This window comes from Urocitellus parryii, chromosome 11 (genome assembly GCF_045843805.1).
Source record: "Urocitellus parryii isolate mUroPar1 chromosome 11, mUroPar1.hap1, whole genome shotgun sequence".
Classification (NCBI taxonomy): Eukaryota; Metazoa; Chordata; class Mammalia; order Rodentia; family Sciuridae; genus Urocitellus; species Urocitellus parryii.
The window spans coordinates 31,328,567-31,342,263 of record NC_135541.1 but is presented as its reverse complement, the minus strand read 5'-3'; the positions used below and the strand labels follow the sequence as shown (position 1 = coordinate 31,342,263).

Here is a 13,697-nt window from a genome sequence, read left to right as displayed (position 1 = left end):
TCAAATATCGGATAATCATTTGTTTTGCCTTTGTTTCAGTTTTCAACTTCCCAATTAGACTGCCTGCAATGAAAGGAGGCAGATGTTCACTCTGTACCTCCAGGACACAATAGGTGAGCAATAAGTATAGGAGCCGGGTAAGGGAGACAGGGAAGGAAGGAAGGAAGGAAGGAATATTGGTAGGTAGGTAGGTAGGTGTGAGCCAGACAGGAAAGAGATCTCCAGGCTTGAGTGAATTAACTCGCCTGTGTTTGTTAATTCACCCCTAATTGAGTTTATCAGCTAACTTCTCAGAAAAACTGCTCCTGATTCTGGCCCCATACTTTTCAGCTAGCGGAGGGATCTTGAGACCGAGGTGAGGGGGTGCTCCGATCCGAGGCCAGAGAGGCTGCCAAAGGAACCCGGAAGCAGCTTTGCAGTCCGACTGCCCTCGCTTTGCACACTTAAGACCCGTGGGTTTGCAAATGTACACTCGGAATGACCTTCAAACCTCCCACCTGTCAGGGGCTTCACACGCCAGGCTGGCAGGGACAGCTTGGACAGGGTAACCCGGCGCAAAGTCGGCCCACCAGTGTCGCGGGCCCTTGGCTCCTCTCCATAGCTCGGTAAATGACCAGCTGAGTCCCCTCGGCCTGGTCCCTTCCGTTTGAAAAGGGGAAGGTGGAACCCTCTGGTCCTCAGGACCCTCTTCCCCCCCCCCCCCGCAGTCTGTGTTCTAGACTAATTTAAGTGATAGCCTCCTTAGTTGCCGTCTTAGACTGAAATGACTCAAAGTGAGGAAGCGAGACCTATCCCCCCAAAAGACTGGAATATTTGCATACAATTAGTAGTTGAGACGCAAACCGGTGGAGCCCAGGAGAAGCAGCCAGGAGGGAAGTTCGTGAGGAAAGCTCGGGCTAGGGTGAAAGTGGAGCAAGGTGGACTCCCCACCCTCAGCCCGGATCCAGCATATCTACATCTGAATGGGATGGGGCAACTAAGCTCTGGCGTCCTAAGGTACCTGCTTGGGTAGGGAGCAGGGGGCGCAAAAAAGGGGGGGGGGTGTCCTCTGTAAGCCATGGCAAATTAACAATAAAGCCCACTCTTGTACCCTCAGCGCTTCCCGGTTATACCGCCGCACATATTCTGACCGTTTCTACACAGATAACTTCAAATGCACTTTTCAGGTCCTCAATGATTTTAGGATAAATTTAAAATTTTTGTTGCCCCAACAATTTTTTTTCCAGTCCTAGGATCCGTGAGCCCTAATCCCAAAGAAACTTCTGCCTGAAAGAGAAAAATGCCCCAGACGTGAAACCAGCCTTGGACAATTTTCCGACTTCTAGGAAAACTGAGCACAGACCTCCAAGGTGCCGGCTTCCAGTGGTGAACTGCCCAGGACTCCGGTAGCGGTGACTTGAGCGCATCCTCCTGAGGCACCCGCGCTTGCGGATTTTGACCGCACTCCTTGGGAGTCGACTGTCTCGTAATGACTGAGCGGAAGTAGAGGGGTGGTGAAGACTAGGAACCTTTCGATCCCCTCTGTGACGACGAAATTTTCGCGAGGAGACTAAAGAGCCTGGAGGAAGATACCTGGCGGAGACCCTTGCTGCATTGAGAAACGCAAAGTCGCTACTGAGAGATTTCCTCTGGGAGTCCGCTTGCAGCGAAAACACAGCGCTCTGCAGGGACCCCAACTAAACGCAGGGGGCCCAGCCAGGGTCGGAAACAACCCTGAGGATGTCAGCGATGAGTCAAGAAGCGGGGCGCATAGGAGGAAACAGACTTCCTTCCCCAGCAGACAGAAGCCTCCAGGTCCCCCGAGCGACTGCAGCTTCGGACTGCAGCGCTTGCTCCGCTAGGGAAGGAGGCGGTGCCGGCTAGGCTCCGCACCAGCCGCGCCCACCAGCCCGCGAAATATTTTGTTCTCAAAGCCACAACTGGGACCCTCCGTCCTCCCTACATATCTCTTCGTTGGTACAATACGTATGCGCGCCGACCTTTAAAAAGCAGAATAATTCTCACCCCACCCCCCCAAATCTAACCAGCGTTTACTCTCAAATACCCCGACAGGCGAAAGACTTGGGAGGTTGAATTCTGTCCGGCCACTGCCCACCTTTAGTTTTCTTTCAGCGTGTCTCTAGAAATCTCGTAACCCCAGCCCCAGGGACAAACGTAAGCTGGGTCTTATCATCTTATCATGTTGGTTGGCTATCCTAGACCCAGCTACACAATCTTTTAAATCACGTATCGGAATAGTTTAGGCGCAAACCCAAACTCGCCTCTCTTCTCTTCAACCGGGAGCCCAGGGTTCGAAGTAAACGCCGAATTCGGTCCGTAAAGACCGCAGGCGAGCTGCCTCCTCCCACCCCTCACTAAGCTCCAAACCATACAAGGCACACTCCGCACTAAGAATCTTTTCTCCCTTTCTCTTGCAAGGTCCCTCGTTTAAACAGTGTCGGCGCCTTTATTCGCCTGACTCTGCGCGCAGGAAAACCCGCCCGGTCGGTCATTGTCTGGTCTGCCACCGCCCCCGCCCCCGCCCCAATCAGTGTCACAAAACGCCCCTTTCAACAGATTCCAAACCCTCTTCACCCGGGCGCACCGAGCCTTCAACTTCATTAAGTGAGCGCTAAGGCGACGCGGGAGGAGGCGAAGTTTAAATAAACCCGAGCGGAGAGGGAGGAGGGGTGGGCCTGGGGAGGGTTGCTAGTTGAAGGGGGGGAGATAGAAGTGTTTTTGAAAAGGGGAAAAAAGTCATCAGGGGGAAAAGCGCTTTGTAACCACGAAGACGCGCCCGCTGTGGCGAGAACAAATTGGATATGGAGGGGAAGTGTCCGCTCCCCCCGCCCCAACTCCGGCTCCTGGGTGGTCTGGGGAGCCCCTGGAGAAAGGGGGGGGGAAAGATGGGGAGGAATAGGCGGTGAAAAGAATTAACCGCTTTAATTGGGCTGCAAGAGATAAGTGCGGGGAGGCTTGCGGATGGGCCTCGATCACCCAAGCCAAATACTCTTCGATAAAATAGAATGTCAGTCCTTAGCGGTGGCTGAAAAACGCATGTCAAAGTTGGAGAATCAAGGTTGTTCTTCACAACCATAGTAAGTAAGTCTGCAAGATGGGGAAAATCCTGCCCGGAAAGACCCCCTCCCCCTCCTTCTCCTTGTGGCCTTGGGCCTCTCGGCGCCGGATGAAAAGGAATGAAATTGAACGAAATTGAACGAAATGAAGTGAAATTGACCAGTGAAATTCGCCAATTTTCTTCCCCTTTAAACTTCCCGCTCTCAGCAGCACTCACTGAACCCTAGGCGGATTTCTTATCATTTTTTTTCTCACCTCGGAGAGATGAAGGTGTGCCCTGGATATTTTCTTATTATTGTCACCAATTGCTGAGGCCTGTGTACGACAGAACCTCACGTGCCTCCACCTAGGCAAGGAGGGAACCCACAGGAGCTGTTCCTTAAGGGATGGCCAGTTTCTCCTCCCAGGAGGCTGAGCCCCTAAGTGAGACAACACCCACCTTATGCAGCCACAGATTAGAAGGGAGTCACCAACTGAGCCCCCTCCACAGTCTGGAAGCAGCGGAAAGCCTAGAGGTTTCTACCATATAAATCCTGTAACTCATTCATCCTTCCTACACTCCAGGTCCCAACTCACAAGTAACCCACAAAACAATCTAAAATGGTCCAGAATTCCAAATACCTTCCCTTCTCCCTGCCTTCAGCATGTGGAACCTTGTGGGCTCTCTTAGTAATTCTCTTCTGGGTATTTTTCATGGCCAGTTGGGCATTAGTGGTTTCTCTCTGGCCCCCAACCTCAACTATAATTGTAATCTGGCCCAGGCCTGACCTTTCTGACCCTCTATAAAAGGAGGGTCTGAGTCCTGGGTCTGGGAGTCCCTCATGCACCACACTCCTTCAATTCCTGTATTTCTGCCTTTTCCTGACAGGAACCTTCTACACACAGAGACATCAAGCAATAGCCTCAAAAAAAAAAAAAAAAAAAAAAAAAAAGATCCCCCCCACTACCTCTCCCCCACTCTCTTACACACATATGCTGGAGTGTATACACACACACACACACACACACACACACTTGACAAAGACACATCAAAAATTTGCTGCTTCTCCTGTAAACAGCACTTACGGAAGTGTTTCATCTATCTATCCACCATCAGATATGAATTCTGCCTGACTTAATTTCTCTTTTCAAGAAAGGAAAAACCAACTGAGAAGTCTTTTACTTAAAACCCCCAAAATTAATATCTGGGCGTGACCTTTTCATGATCAATGAGATCACATAGCTGCAAAGGGCTTTATTGAGAGCAAACACACTGGGTGGGCATGCATGCACACACATGCAGTCACATGTACCCTTCCTCAAGTAAAAAGAAATGAAAACAAACTCAGAGCAGTGGAAGTCAACAAAGCAGCCAGAGACCATTATCCCAGTATTAGCAGACGTTTCCCAGTTTTTACCAATGAAACTAAGCTTACTTTGTCTGTATCATTTGATAAAATGGTAGAAAGGTGGCCCACTGTATCCAACTCCCCCTACCACCACCACTACTCCCTTAGACTCTCAGCAAGATGGAGAGAGGGATTCTGCCTCACCTCTGGCAGAGAACTTGCATTTATCACATATACCTACAGACTTGTCTCTCCTCCCTTGTGAAAAGGATGAGAGACTTAGGAATCCCAACAACCCTTCCAAAACTCTGATATTCTCCCCAATCTTATCCTGATTCACACCTTATTCTGATTCTATAGCAGCCTCTGCCCTCTAATATCTTCTTCCTTCCTACTATTGCCAGTTGCTGGGATCCTGGCTGAAGAAGCCTTCATACTTCTCTCTGCCTACCTCAAGTTCTCTGCATCTGGGTCTCTGACCCTGTTTCTTCCTTTTCAGTCACTTGTCTCCTAACCCTTGCCCTCAAAATTGTGTGTGTGTGTGTGTGTGTGTGTGTGTTTTATGAAGGCTGAACTGTCTCTTCATGTATTTCCATATTTCTTCTCTCCTATGATCTCAGTGGAACACACAGAGAAAAAAGCGCAACAACTATCTCTGCTTCTTCCAAAGCATCACCTCACCCAACGCATTTGCACATCTGACTACAGGTAGTACCAAACACATGTAAAGAGCTGAGGGCTCGGTAAGCTGTGGGAAACTCCAATCAGACCAATGGATTTGCACTCAGGTAGTAGCTTCCAGCTATGAGCGTGGTTCAAGGGACCAGGAGTTTTGCCCTAGCAGACAGACCCCATTAACTCTCCTGTATCTCACAGTGCACCTCTAGCCCTCTCAGGTGGGAAGAGAGTGAAGTTTCAGTCTCTAATTCATACCTCACATTCTGTTACCTATGTCAGGAGGGGCCAATTCCTAAAGGCCCTACAATGGCCAAAGAGAAACCTCTCTCCTCTCAGAGAGTGTAACCCAGAGATAAATGTTCTCGGACAACACACACCCAGAGACAAATGTTCACGGACAAATGTAGAAATAAAAATACATATATTCTGAAAAATAATATACACACACACAAACCCAAACACAAAACAATCCAAGCTCCATAAAAGCCCCTGCACACATCTATACAGAGGCACACAGAATGTGCATCAAGAGACTTATTTGCCCTGTACTCAGTGGATACAATGTTCAAGAGCACTTAGCACCCAGATCTACCCAGGCTATGCTAAAACTAAACAAGAAGGAGGTAAGACTCCTCAGGTGCATTTGAAACAGAATCCATGTACCCAATTCCATGGTGAAAACCTTCCTAGTACCGGAGTGAAAATGAAAGTGCTGGAGGGGTCACTGGCTTCCCAGAGACCTGGCCCCATTAGCAGCTGAAGGCAAACGTCACAGTGCCCCCAGTATCTGATAAGCCCAAACCCTCCTCTGCCTGCCTGGCCCTTCCTCACTCCCCCTCTGCTGGGGAGCTTGGGGTCTTCTAGGTGAGCCCCCAACAAGGACAAGGGAGTGCAGGCAAGCAGACGGAGCTGGTGACTGCTGAAGTTCGCATATATTTATTCAATTGACACCAGTGGGAAGGGAGGAAAGAGACAGATTTTTCTTTTCTTCCACACAAACCATCAGACAATTTCACAGAGTCTTCCCTAAGAAGAGGTTTCTAAATCAATGCACACCAGTGGACAGAGAACAGAGAGCAGCCTGCTGTACAGATATTTACACATAATTACAGGACCCCCTGACACAGCTCGGTGCCCTTGCCCACCCCACCCCCACCTTTCCAGTCCCTGACCCAGACCCTCCTCTCCCACCCGACCTCATTGCCTTTAACTACAATAAATACCCCAGGGCCTGGGGCTGAGCTGGAGGCTGAGAGGGTTGCTGGCCCTGGATGGCTGGCCCCAGCCGGCTAGGGGAAAGGGAAGAAGTTCCTTGAAAAGCACCCAAACATGAAAGAGAAAGGATTTTCCTCATGGAGTGGGATCTGGGGTTTCTGCAAAGATTGTGGAGATCCGCTGCTTCACCTCTCGGTTCAGCTTCGCCTGTGTAGATACTGCGCTAGGCTTCAGAGGGAACGAACTTCCTTGGAGAACAGGAAAAAAAAAAACTTTGAATTTTTCTTTTATGCACAAGCGGATAATAGATGTTGTTAAATTATAATATTGGACAAGCAGGGTCGCAAAGTTGAGGAAGGAAGAAAGGGAGACCTCTCAGCGCCCTTGGTGTTTCTGGTGGGATCCGCAGGGCCTGGGCAGGCACGTCTCCGGGAAGGCATTCTTCCGGGGTTGCGGAGCGGACTCAGGCAAGGAAAAACCGAAGGTCCCCCACTCCCTCGTTTGCTGCTCAAACAGGAATGGGATCTTGGCTTGGGACCACTTAGCTTAAACCCAGGCCTCGCCCTGAGCGATGGAGCCCGCTTCGTCCCAACTCTCGGCGAGATTCTGAGCGTGGAACCTGAAGTGCCAAGTCACGCGCGCCGGCCCAGGTTGGAGACTCTTCATAAATAGACTCCCTGAGTTCCGCTGGGACCGCAGGAGCTCCCGGGAGAAGCTGTGTGCGGGCCTAACTGACCCTGAGCCCGCTGTGGTCAGAAGTGGCAGCCACTGAGGCCGGCTACTTTGCCGGCAAACGGCGGCCCTGTAGACAGGAGCGCGTCCCCAGGGTGCGAGAGGCGGATGTGACCGGCCACCGGAGCCAGGGCCGGGGCAGTCAGCATGGCCAAGACCTGGGCTTGACCCCCAGGTCCCGCAGCTGCCGTGAACGGCGATCCCGGGGACCCCTCGCCGCTGCCTGGGGGTGCTCCCCCGCCACCACCATGGCCCATGATGTGGTCTATAGAGAAGGAAGGCCTCTGCCCAGGGCCTGCGCCCCCGCCGCCCGCACCACCTCCCGCGTCAGTCTTGAGGCCCTGGCGCAGGAGTGCGGTGGACAGACCGGCCGCTGTGCCAGCTGCGGGAGGGCTCAGGGACGCGGGGTAGAAAGCTTTGGCGCAGCTCAACTCCGCGCCTAGGAAGGCGGGCAGGCCGGAGGGGCCCGGGCCCGACCCTGGGGCAGGCGCAGGGGCCGGAGCCGAGGCTGCGCCAGCGAACACCGAGGCCGTCGGAGGTCCGGGTGGAGGTGCAGCGGCGCGGCCTGGGGGAACCGACAGCTGGCAAGGCGCTGCTGCGGCAGCGGCGGCGAAAGCGAAGGCGTGCGGGTGTGGATGCGGGTGCGGGGCCGGCCCTGGTGGGGGTGCACCGTAGGCCGGGAGGGCCAGCCCGTAGCCATAGCCGTAGGCGCCGTAAGCGGCGAAGCCGGGCAGGAAGGCGCCGGGATCCCCGGCCGCTGCAGCCCCGCCACGCAACAGCAGCTCTGGGTGAGGGTGCGGGTGTGGATGTGGTGGCGGTAACGGCTGCCGCTTGAAGCGCTTGCGGCGCCGCAGGAAGCTGCCGTTGTCGAACATGTCGGCCGACTCCGGGTCAAGCGTCCAATAGTTGCCCTTGCCCGGGTTGCCCGGTTCGCGGGGGATCTTGACGAAGCAGTCGTTGAGCGAGAGGTTGTGGCGGATGCTGTTCTGCCAGGCGGGGAACTTCTCCCGGTAGTAGGGGAAGCGGCCGCTGATGAACTCGCAGATCTCGCTCAGCGTCAGGCGCTTCTTGGGGCTCTGCAGGATGGCCATGGTGATGAGCGCGATGTAGGAGTAGGGTGGCTTTACCAAAGGGCTCCGCGTCGCCGCGCCCCCCGACGGTGGTCCGGGCCCCGGCCCCGCCGCGCCCCGGGCCGCGGCCGCGCCTGGCCCTGGGCTTCCCGCTGAGGCCGCCGCCCCCCGGGGCGCTAGAGCGCGAGGCTCGCCGTCAGAGCTGCCACCCGACTCCTCCTCGTCTTCTGCTACGTCTGCCTCGGCTTCCTCCGGAGGAGGCTCGTGGCCGTGAGGGAGCACGTCCCGGGGGGCACGGGGCCCGGAGCGGGCTGGGAGCTCCCCCCCACCGCTGCCGCCGCCCACCACGTCTATGTCTGCGTCGGCCTCGGACAGTGCGGCCGGGGAGCTCTCGGAGGACATGATCTCGCAGCAGCAGCTGCCCAGGGTCATGGTGCCGCCGCCACCGCCGCCGCGATCTCGGGCTCCGCTCCGGCCGCGGCTCCGGCTCGGCCGCGCTGCCTCTGGGGCGAGTGTGTTTTGCGCGCGGGCGGGGAGGGGGTGGACTGAAGCGGACAGGGAGGGGTGTCCCCCAGCTTCGCAGCGCCCCCTGGTGGCCTAACTCAGCCGGTCTCATCCTGCAGGGCGCACCCAACTGGCCGCTCCCTCTGCTGCCCCGGGAGCCGGAACCGAGACCTACACCCACCGCGCAGGCGGAAGGAGCTGAGCCACCCCTCACCTTGGCGGGCGTCCGTCCCTACTCCCCCAGGGGTGGAAGTCGGGGTTCTCCTAAGCCGCTGCCTAAGGCGGAAGAGCCGCGGGCTTGGGGCGGAGCTCTCTGGGTGGGGCGGGGCGGGAGGGGACCCGCGGAGTGCCTTCACGCAGGGGCCCGGCGGGAACAAACCGCCGCCGCGGCGGGAGCTGGGTTCGCGTGGCTGGAGGCGGGTCCTCCCCTTCCCACAGTTCCCGCAAGTCCTCGGCTCCCGGGAACCTCTGCCTTCAGGGCGCTCAGTTCTTGGAAGTCAAGGCGGGCTCCAGCCAGAGCTGGCAGAAGTGGTGGCAGCCCCCGCCCATCATCTCCCCAAAGCAGCGCCCGGAGCCACCAGGGCCGAAGCGCCGTTGGATCGCGAGCGGGAGCCTGAGACGCCCAGACCAGCGGAGCCTTGCAGGGCCCGCCGGAGCCCCAGCGGCTTCCAGCCCAAGGGGGTGAGTGATCTCGAGGAGGAAACCGGGCGTTCGCATCCTCGCGCCTCCGAGAGGTGAGAAATTCTGTCTGCTCCCCTTTCCTTCTCCTTCCCTTCAAGGCCTTCGCGGGGGGAGACCCAGGGAGTGCGCCGCCTGTTCGTGATCCCTCCCTAAAGTTTCTCTGCTGTGGCCGTATTCCTGGGGCTCCGACGGTCTGTGACTCCGGGTTTGCCTGTACTATGACTGCTTTCGGTCTCAGCTTCCGTTTGTTAGTCTCTGTGTCCCTCTTCCTCGGTCAATCTCTCACCGTTTCCTATGGAAGCTGCGTTTGTCTGAGTGTCTGTGGGTCTGGAAATCCCTCTCAGCTCCCCTCTCCCTTACCCGCAATCACTCTGAGGGCTACCTCCCCACTGCCCCTATGACCACTGGGCAGGTAGCAGGGCCCCCTTGGAGACCTTCCTCAGCGAATCCTGACCTCATCCCCGGCACGTGTTGCCTTTCTCTCTAGGGATCTGGTGCACCTAAGGTTGGTTTAGCAGCTTTTTCAGCTATCTGGATTCCTGCCTATCCCATTAGGCCTCTTTCTCTTCTCGACTTTCTCCAGGATTCTGAATAAAGTCCGCTCCAGCTCCGATTGGGCTCATTTCAACCTCTGGGCGGTAGAAGGGGAATGGGCGGTAGAAGGGAAGTGGGCAAGAGCTGACCGCTGCCCTCACAGCGCCGCACAGTGGCCAAAGGTTGAGCATTGGCGACCTGAGTCCAGCTGCTAGCCGCTATTAAAAGGCGGTGACCCTTTTTGGGTAATTTCCTCTTCCGAGCCTAAATTTCCTGGTCTGCATAGCAGACCTTAGAATGAGGCTGCTGGGGGCTCCAGTTGTGGCTTCACTACTTAGCAGCTGTCACAAAAGTTTCTTAAACTATTTAATTGTCTCCTCCTCTGTAAAAATTAAATTAAAAATACCTACTTCATGACTGGTATGTAAAAGTAACCATATTCCCGACTGTTTATGGGGAGGGTACTGAAAGCATGTTACAGAATCATGGGACCCTGTTCTTTGGGAGATAAAGGAGTTAGGGGGTAATGTAGTCTCTCACCTGGATCCCTAGCCCTGGCCCATCCCCAGACTGCTTATTGGTACCATCTCCAGTCACTGCTGAATTCAGTCCTCTGTAGCTAAGGTAGGAGCAGGGTGTGAGGGATTTTGCAGTCAAGTGGGCTGGTTCTTAGGAGGGTGAACGAATTATCTCCTATTAAACAGCAGCATCCAATGACTGGAAGGGTTTAGTGTAAACCCAACTCCCTCACTCCACAGATGGGGCTACAGAGGCCCAGAGAAGGGTGAGAGGATTTGCCCAGGCTTCCGCAATAAGATAGAGCAGGACTGGTTCGCAATCCCTATCATGGAACCCTCACAATAGAGTTTTTCAGCTTCCTGAGCTAAGTGGGAGACAGAGCTGCTTATATCCGGTGAGAACAAGTTATCTGGGACCTCTGACCAAAGAGAAGCACTTGTTGTGCTGGGTCTACATAAACAGAACATTCTTGGAGAAAGAAGAGGTCTAATCCTCAGGTCAGGGAAGTAAGTTGGACAAGGACTAGTGGCCCCAGAATTTGAATTTCCTGGGTGGTTCAGCCCTACAAACAAACAAGCAAACAAAAGGAGTTTTGAAGAGACATTTCTTAACATAAGCCTAGATAAATTCACATAGCTAGGGTTGCTAGATTTAGCAGCTTTATTTTATCTGGCAACCCTGCACATACTTCAAACTTGCTCTCTACTACACAGAGATTGATATCTCTCTCTCTCTCCCTCCCCCGTGTGCACTCCCCCCATCCCTCTTCCAGGACCCTACCCACAGATACTTCCACACCATCAGCCACACACTAACTCCAACATAGCTCAGCTCTGCTGATGTCTAAATAAATGGATAAAAAAAGAAACTCCACAGCATGACATCATCCTATTCCATTTCACCTTCTGAGTGTCTTCATTTCAAAAATTGGAAATCAGAATAGCTTCTTGCCTTGCCAGGACTCTCCTCATTCCCTAGGCTGTCAAGTTTCAGGGTAGAACTGGTTGAGGCATTTGCTGCCCACATCCCCTGATTCTAATGCTTCAAATAAGATGCTCCCAGCCAGAATCATGGGACCCTGTTCTTTGGGAGATAAAGGGGTTAGGAGTAATGTAGTCTCTCTGCCTCTGCTGGCCTCTGCTGCACACCCACTTTGAAAAAGGGAGTATAAAAACTCCAGCCTTTGTTCTGTAGGATGGGGCACAACCTTAAGGAATCATCCAGACTCTTCACACACACTTTTACAGTAGTGGAAACTGAGGCCCAGGAGAATATGTTATTTGTCAGGCTCTTGAGGGACCCTAAGTTGGGATGGACCCAGATGAATAGACTGCCAGCCCAGAACTCATGGATTTATCCAAATAACTGCTTCCCTGCAAGAGTACTGCTCTTGCTTGGGGGGGAGGTTTCTGGTAGCTTCATATCCCTTCGAACTGGGCCAGTTTGTTTAAAACAATGCCTAGAGTAGGTGCACGGAGGTCAGGAAGAAGGGCCACTCAGAGGGCAACCCAAGGATTCAGGATTCGTTTTGTTTTCTTTCCTTCTCAGTGGTCCCTGCCTTTTCTGCCTGTGCATTTAGCCTCTTCCACATCTGGCAGTGTATCTCAGCCTTGTTTGAGTTGGTTGTGCCATTGCAAAAACCCGAACACCTTCACCTTCACCTATGGGTACCTAAGGCAGCCCACAGGCTCCGCAATTATTGGTTACAATGTGTAGGTGGGTGGTTGGGTCCGTTTTCATCCTCCTCCTTTATCTACCACACTGCCTATCCTCCTTCCTTGAGCAATCCAGAAAGTTAAGAGAAAGCTTTCTGGGGAGAGGGTATGCTTGTTCAGGATTCTGAACAAGCATACCCACTCCCCAGAGGAGAAGTCGTTGCCTGTTTATTGCAAAGTATGTGTTACTTTCAATGGCTCCCAGGCCATCTGTCCCTTCCCTTCATACGGGTTTTGCAAACTAGCCATTCTCCTCCGATCAGGGAAAGTAAAGCCTTCCAGCGATTACAAGAATAGAATTAAGTTGCATTGCTGGAGGAGTTTGTCCAGAGACTCAGGCTGAACTATGGCAGGCGGCCCTGGGTGAGAGCTTGCATACCACCCACCTGCCTGGGGCCTGCTCCTCTGCACCGTGGGAAGGCCCATGGAGGCCTCAGTTGTACCTGGCATGACACCCACACAGTTCTCCAATTTCGTTCAACAAACTCACCAGCCTCAGGGAAAGCAGGGAGGCGGAGGCTAGCCCCTTCCCAGCTCCCTACAGGGTTGCAGCTCTGGAAGAAGGCATTGTTTGGCCACAGCTGGTCTCCCAATCCCTTTCTCCATCTGGATCTAAACCTGCTCTGAAAAGTTTGGCTCCCTTGGCTCTGGTTGGAGACTAGACACTCCAGATCATATGACCCACAGGGGTGGAACTCAGGCAGCCGGCATTGGGGTGTCCCCCCCAGCCCATCTGCTCACCCCCAGGCACCTCTGTAGCCCCGCAACTCAGCATGACAAAGTTCAGAGAGTACGAATTTCTGAATTTCTGTCTTCCTCTCCTTCCATTACTTCTGGCCACTGTCTGTACCCTGCTAGCCCCATCTGGACTATGTGGTTGGGGGCTTGCTCTAGCAACCTGTGGCCCCAGTGCTGTGAGGCTAAACTCCCATTTGTGGGAAGAGGGTTGCCAGCTCAGGAGGGGTTGAAAATAGTACTGTTCCTGTACTGTGGTGAGCACCCACTCAGCAGATTCTCAGAGTTAGTGGAGAGCACCATGGTTTCACATGCTGGAGAGCAGAGTTTCGATGGGCCAAGGGAATGGGGGACCTTCCAAGTTTGTTGGAGTGGGAGCTCCAGTTCCTAGAATGCTCTGATAGGTTCCTAGGTCCCTGGATTCAGGTGTCAGTCCTGTATGTATGCCTTCTCTAGGGAAGATGGTGGATCTGTGGCTGAGTACGCCCCTAAATGAGGGTCCCCTATTGATCTCATGCTCTGTGTCTGCAGGGCCAGAGTGATCCAGGACCTCCCTGGAAGGTTGAGCATCCACCAAAGTGCAAGGCAGTAAGACCTGGTCCAAGAATGCAAGCCCACTTCAAACCAGCAGCAGGACCCTTGCAGGGAAGGAGGGTGTGCCAAGATGCTGGTCTGAGAAGGGATCTATGTTTAGGAGAGGTAGAAAGAAGTTCATAAAAGGATGGCGCTACATGACAGCCAAGAAATCTGGCACCTGGCCTTCTTCCCACCAAATTACAGGCTACCTACCAGTGGCACTTCAAAACTGATGCTCTTCGGAGGGTCCTGAATTGGGGCAGGGCAAGAGGGAGGGTGCCTAGGCACCCATAAGGACCTGGTTCCTCTGAGTGGCACCATCACATTTAACCTTTCAGAATCCCAGAGTGACT

General features: G+C 54.0%; 1 protein-coding gene across 1 annotated transcript; it reads right to left on the bottom strand.

Moving 5' to 3' along the window:
• Positions 1 to 7,030: 7,030 nt before the first annotated feature.
• Foxd2 (forkhead box D2) lies at positions 7,031 to 8,512 on the bottom strand. Its single transcript, XM_026410680.2, has one exon. It carries the CDS (start codon positions 8,510 to 8,512, stop codon positions 7,031 to 7,033), a length of 1,482 nt encoding a protein of 493 aa, XP_026266465.2.
• Between the last annotated feature and the right edge of the window lie 5,185 nt (positions 8,513 to 13,697).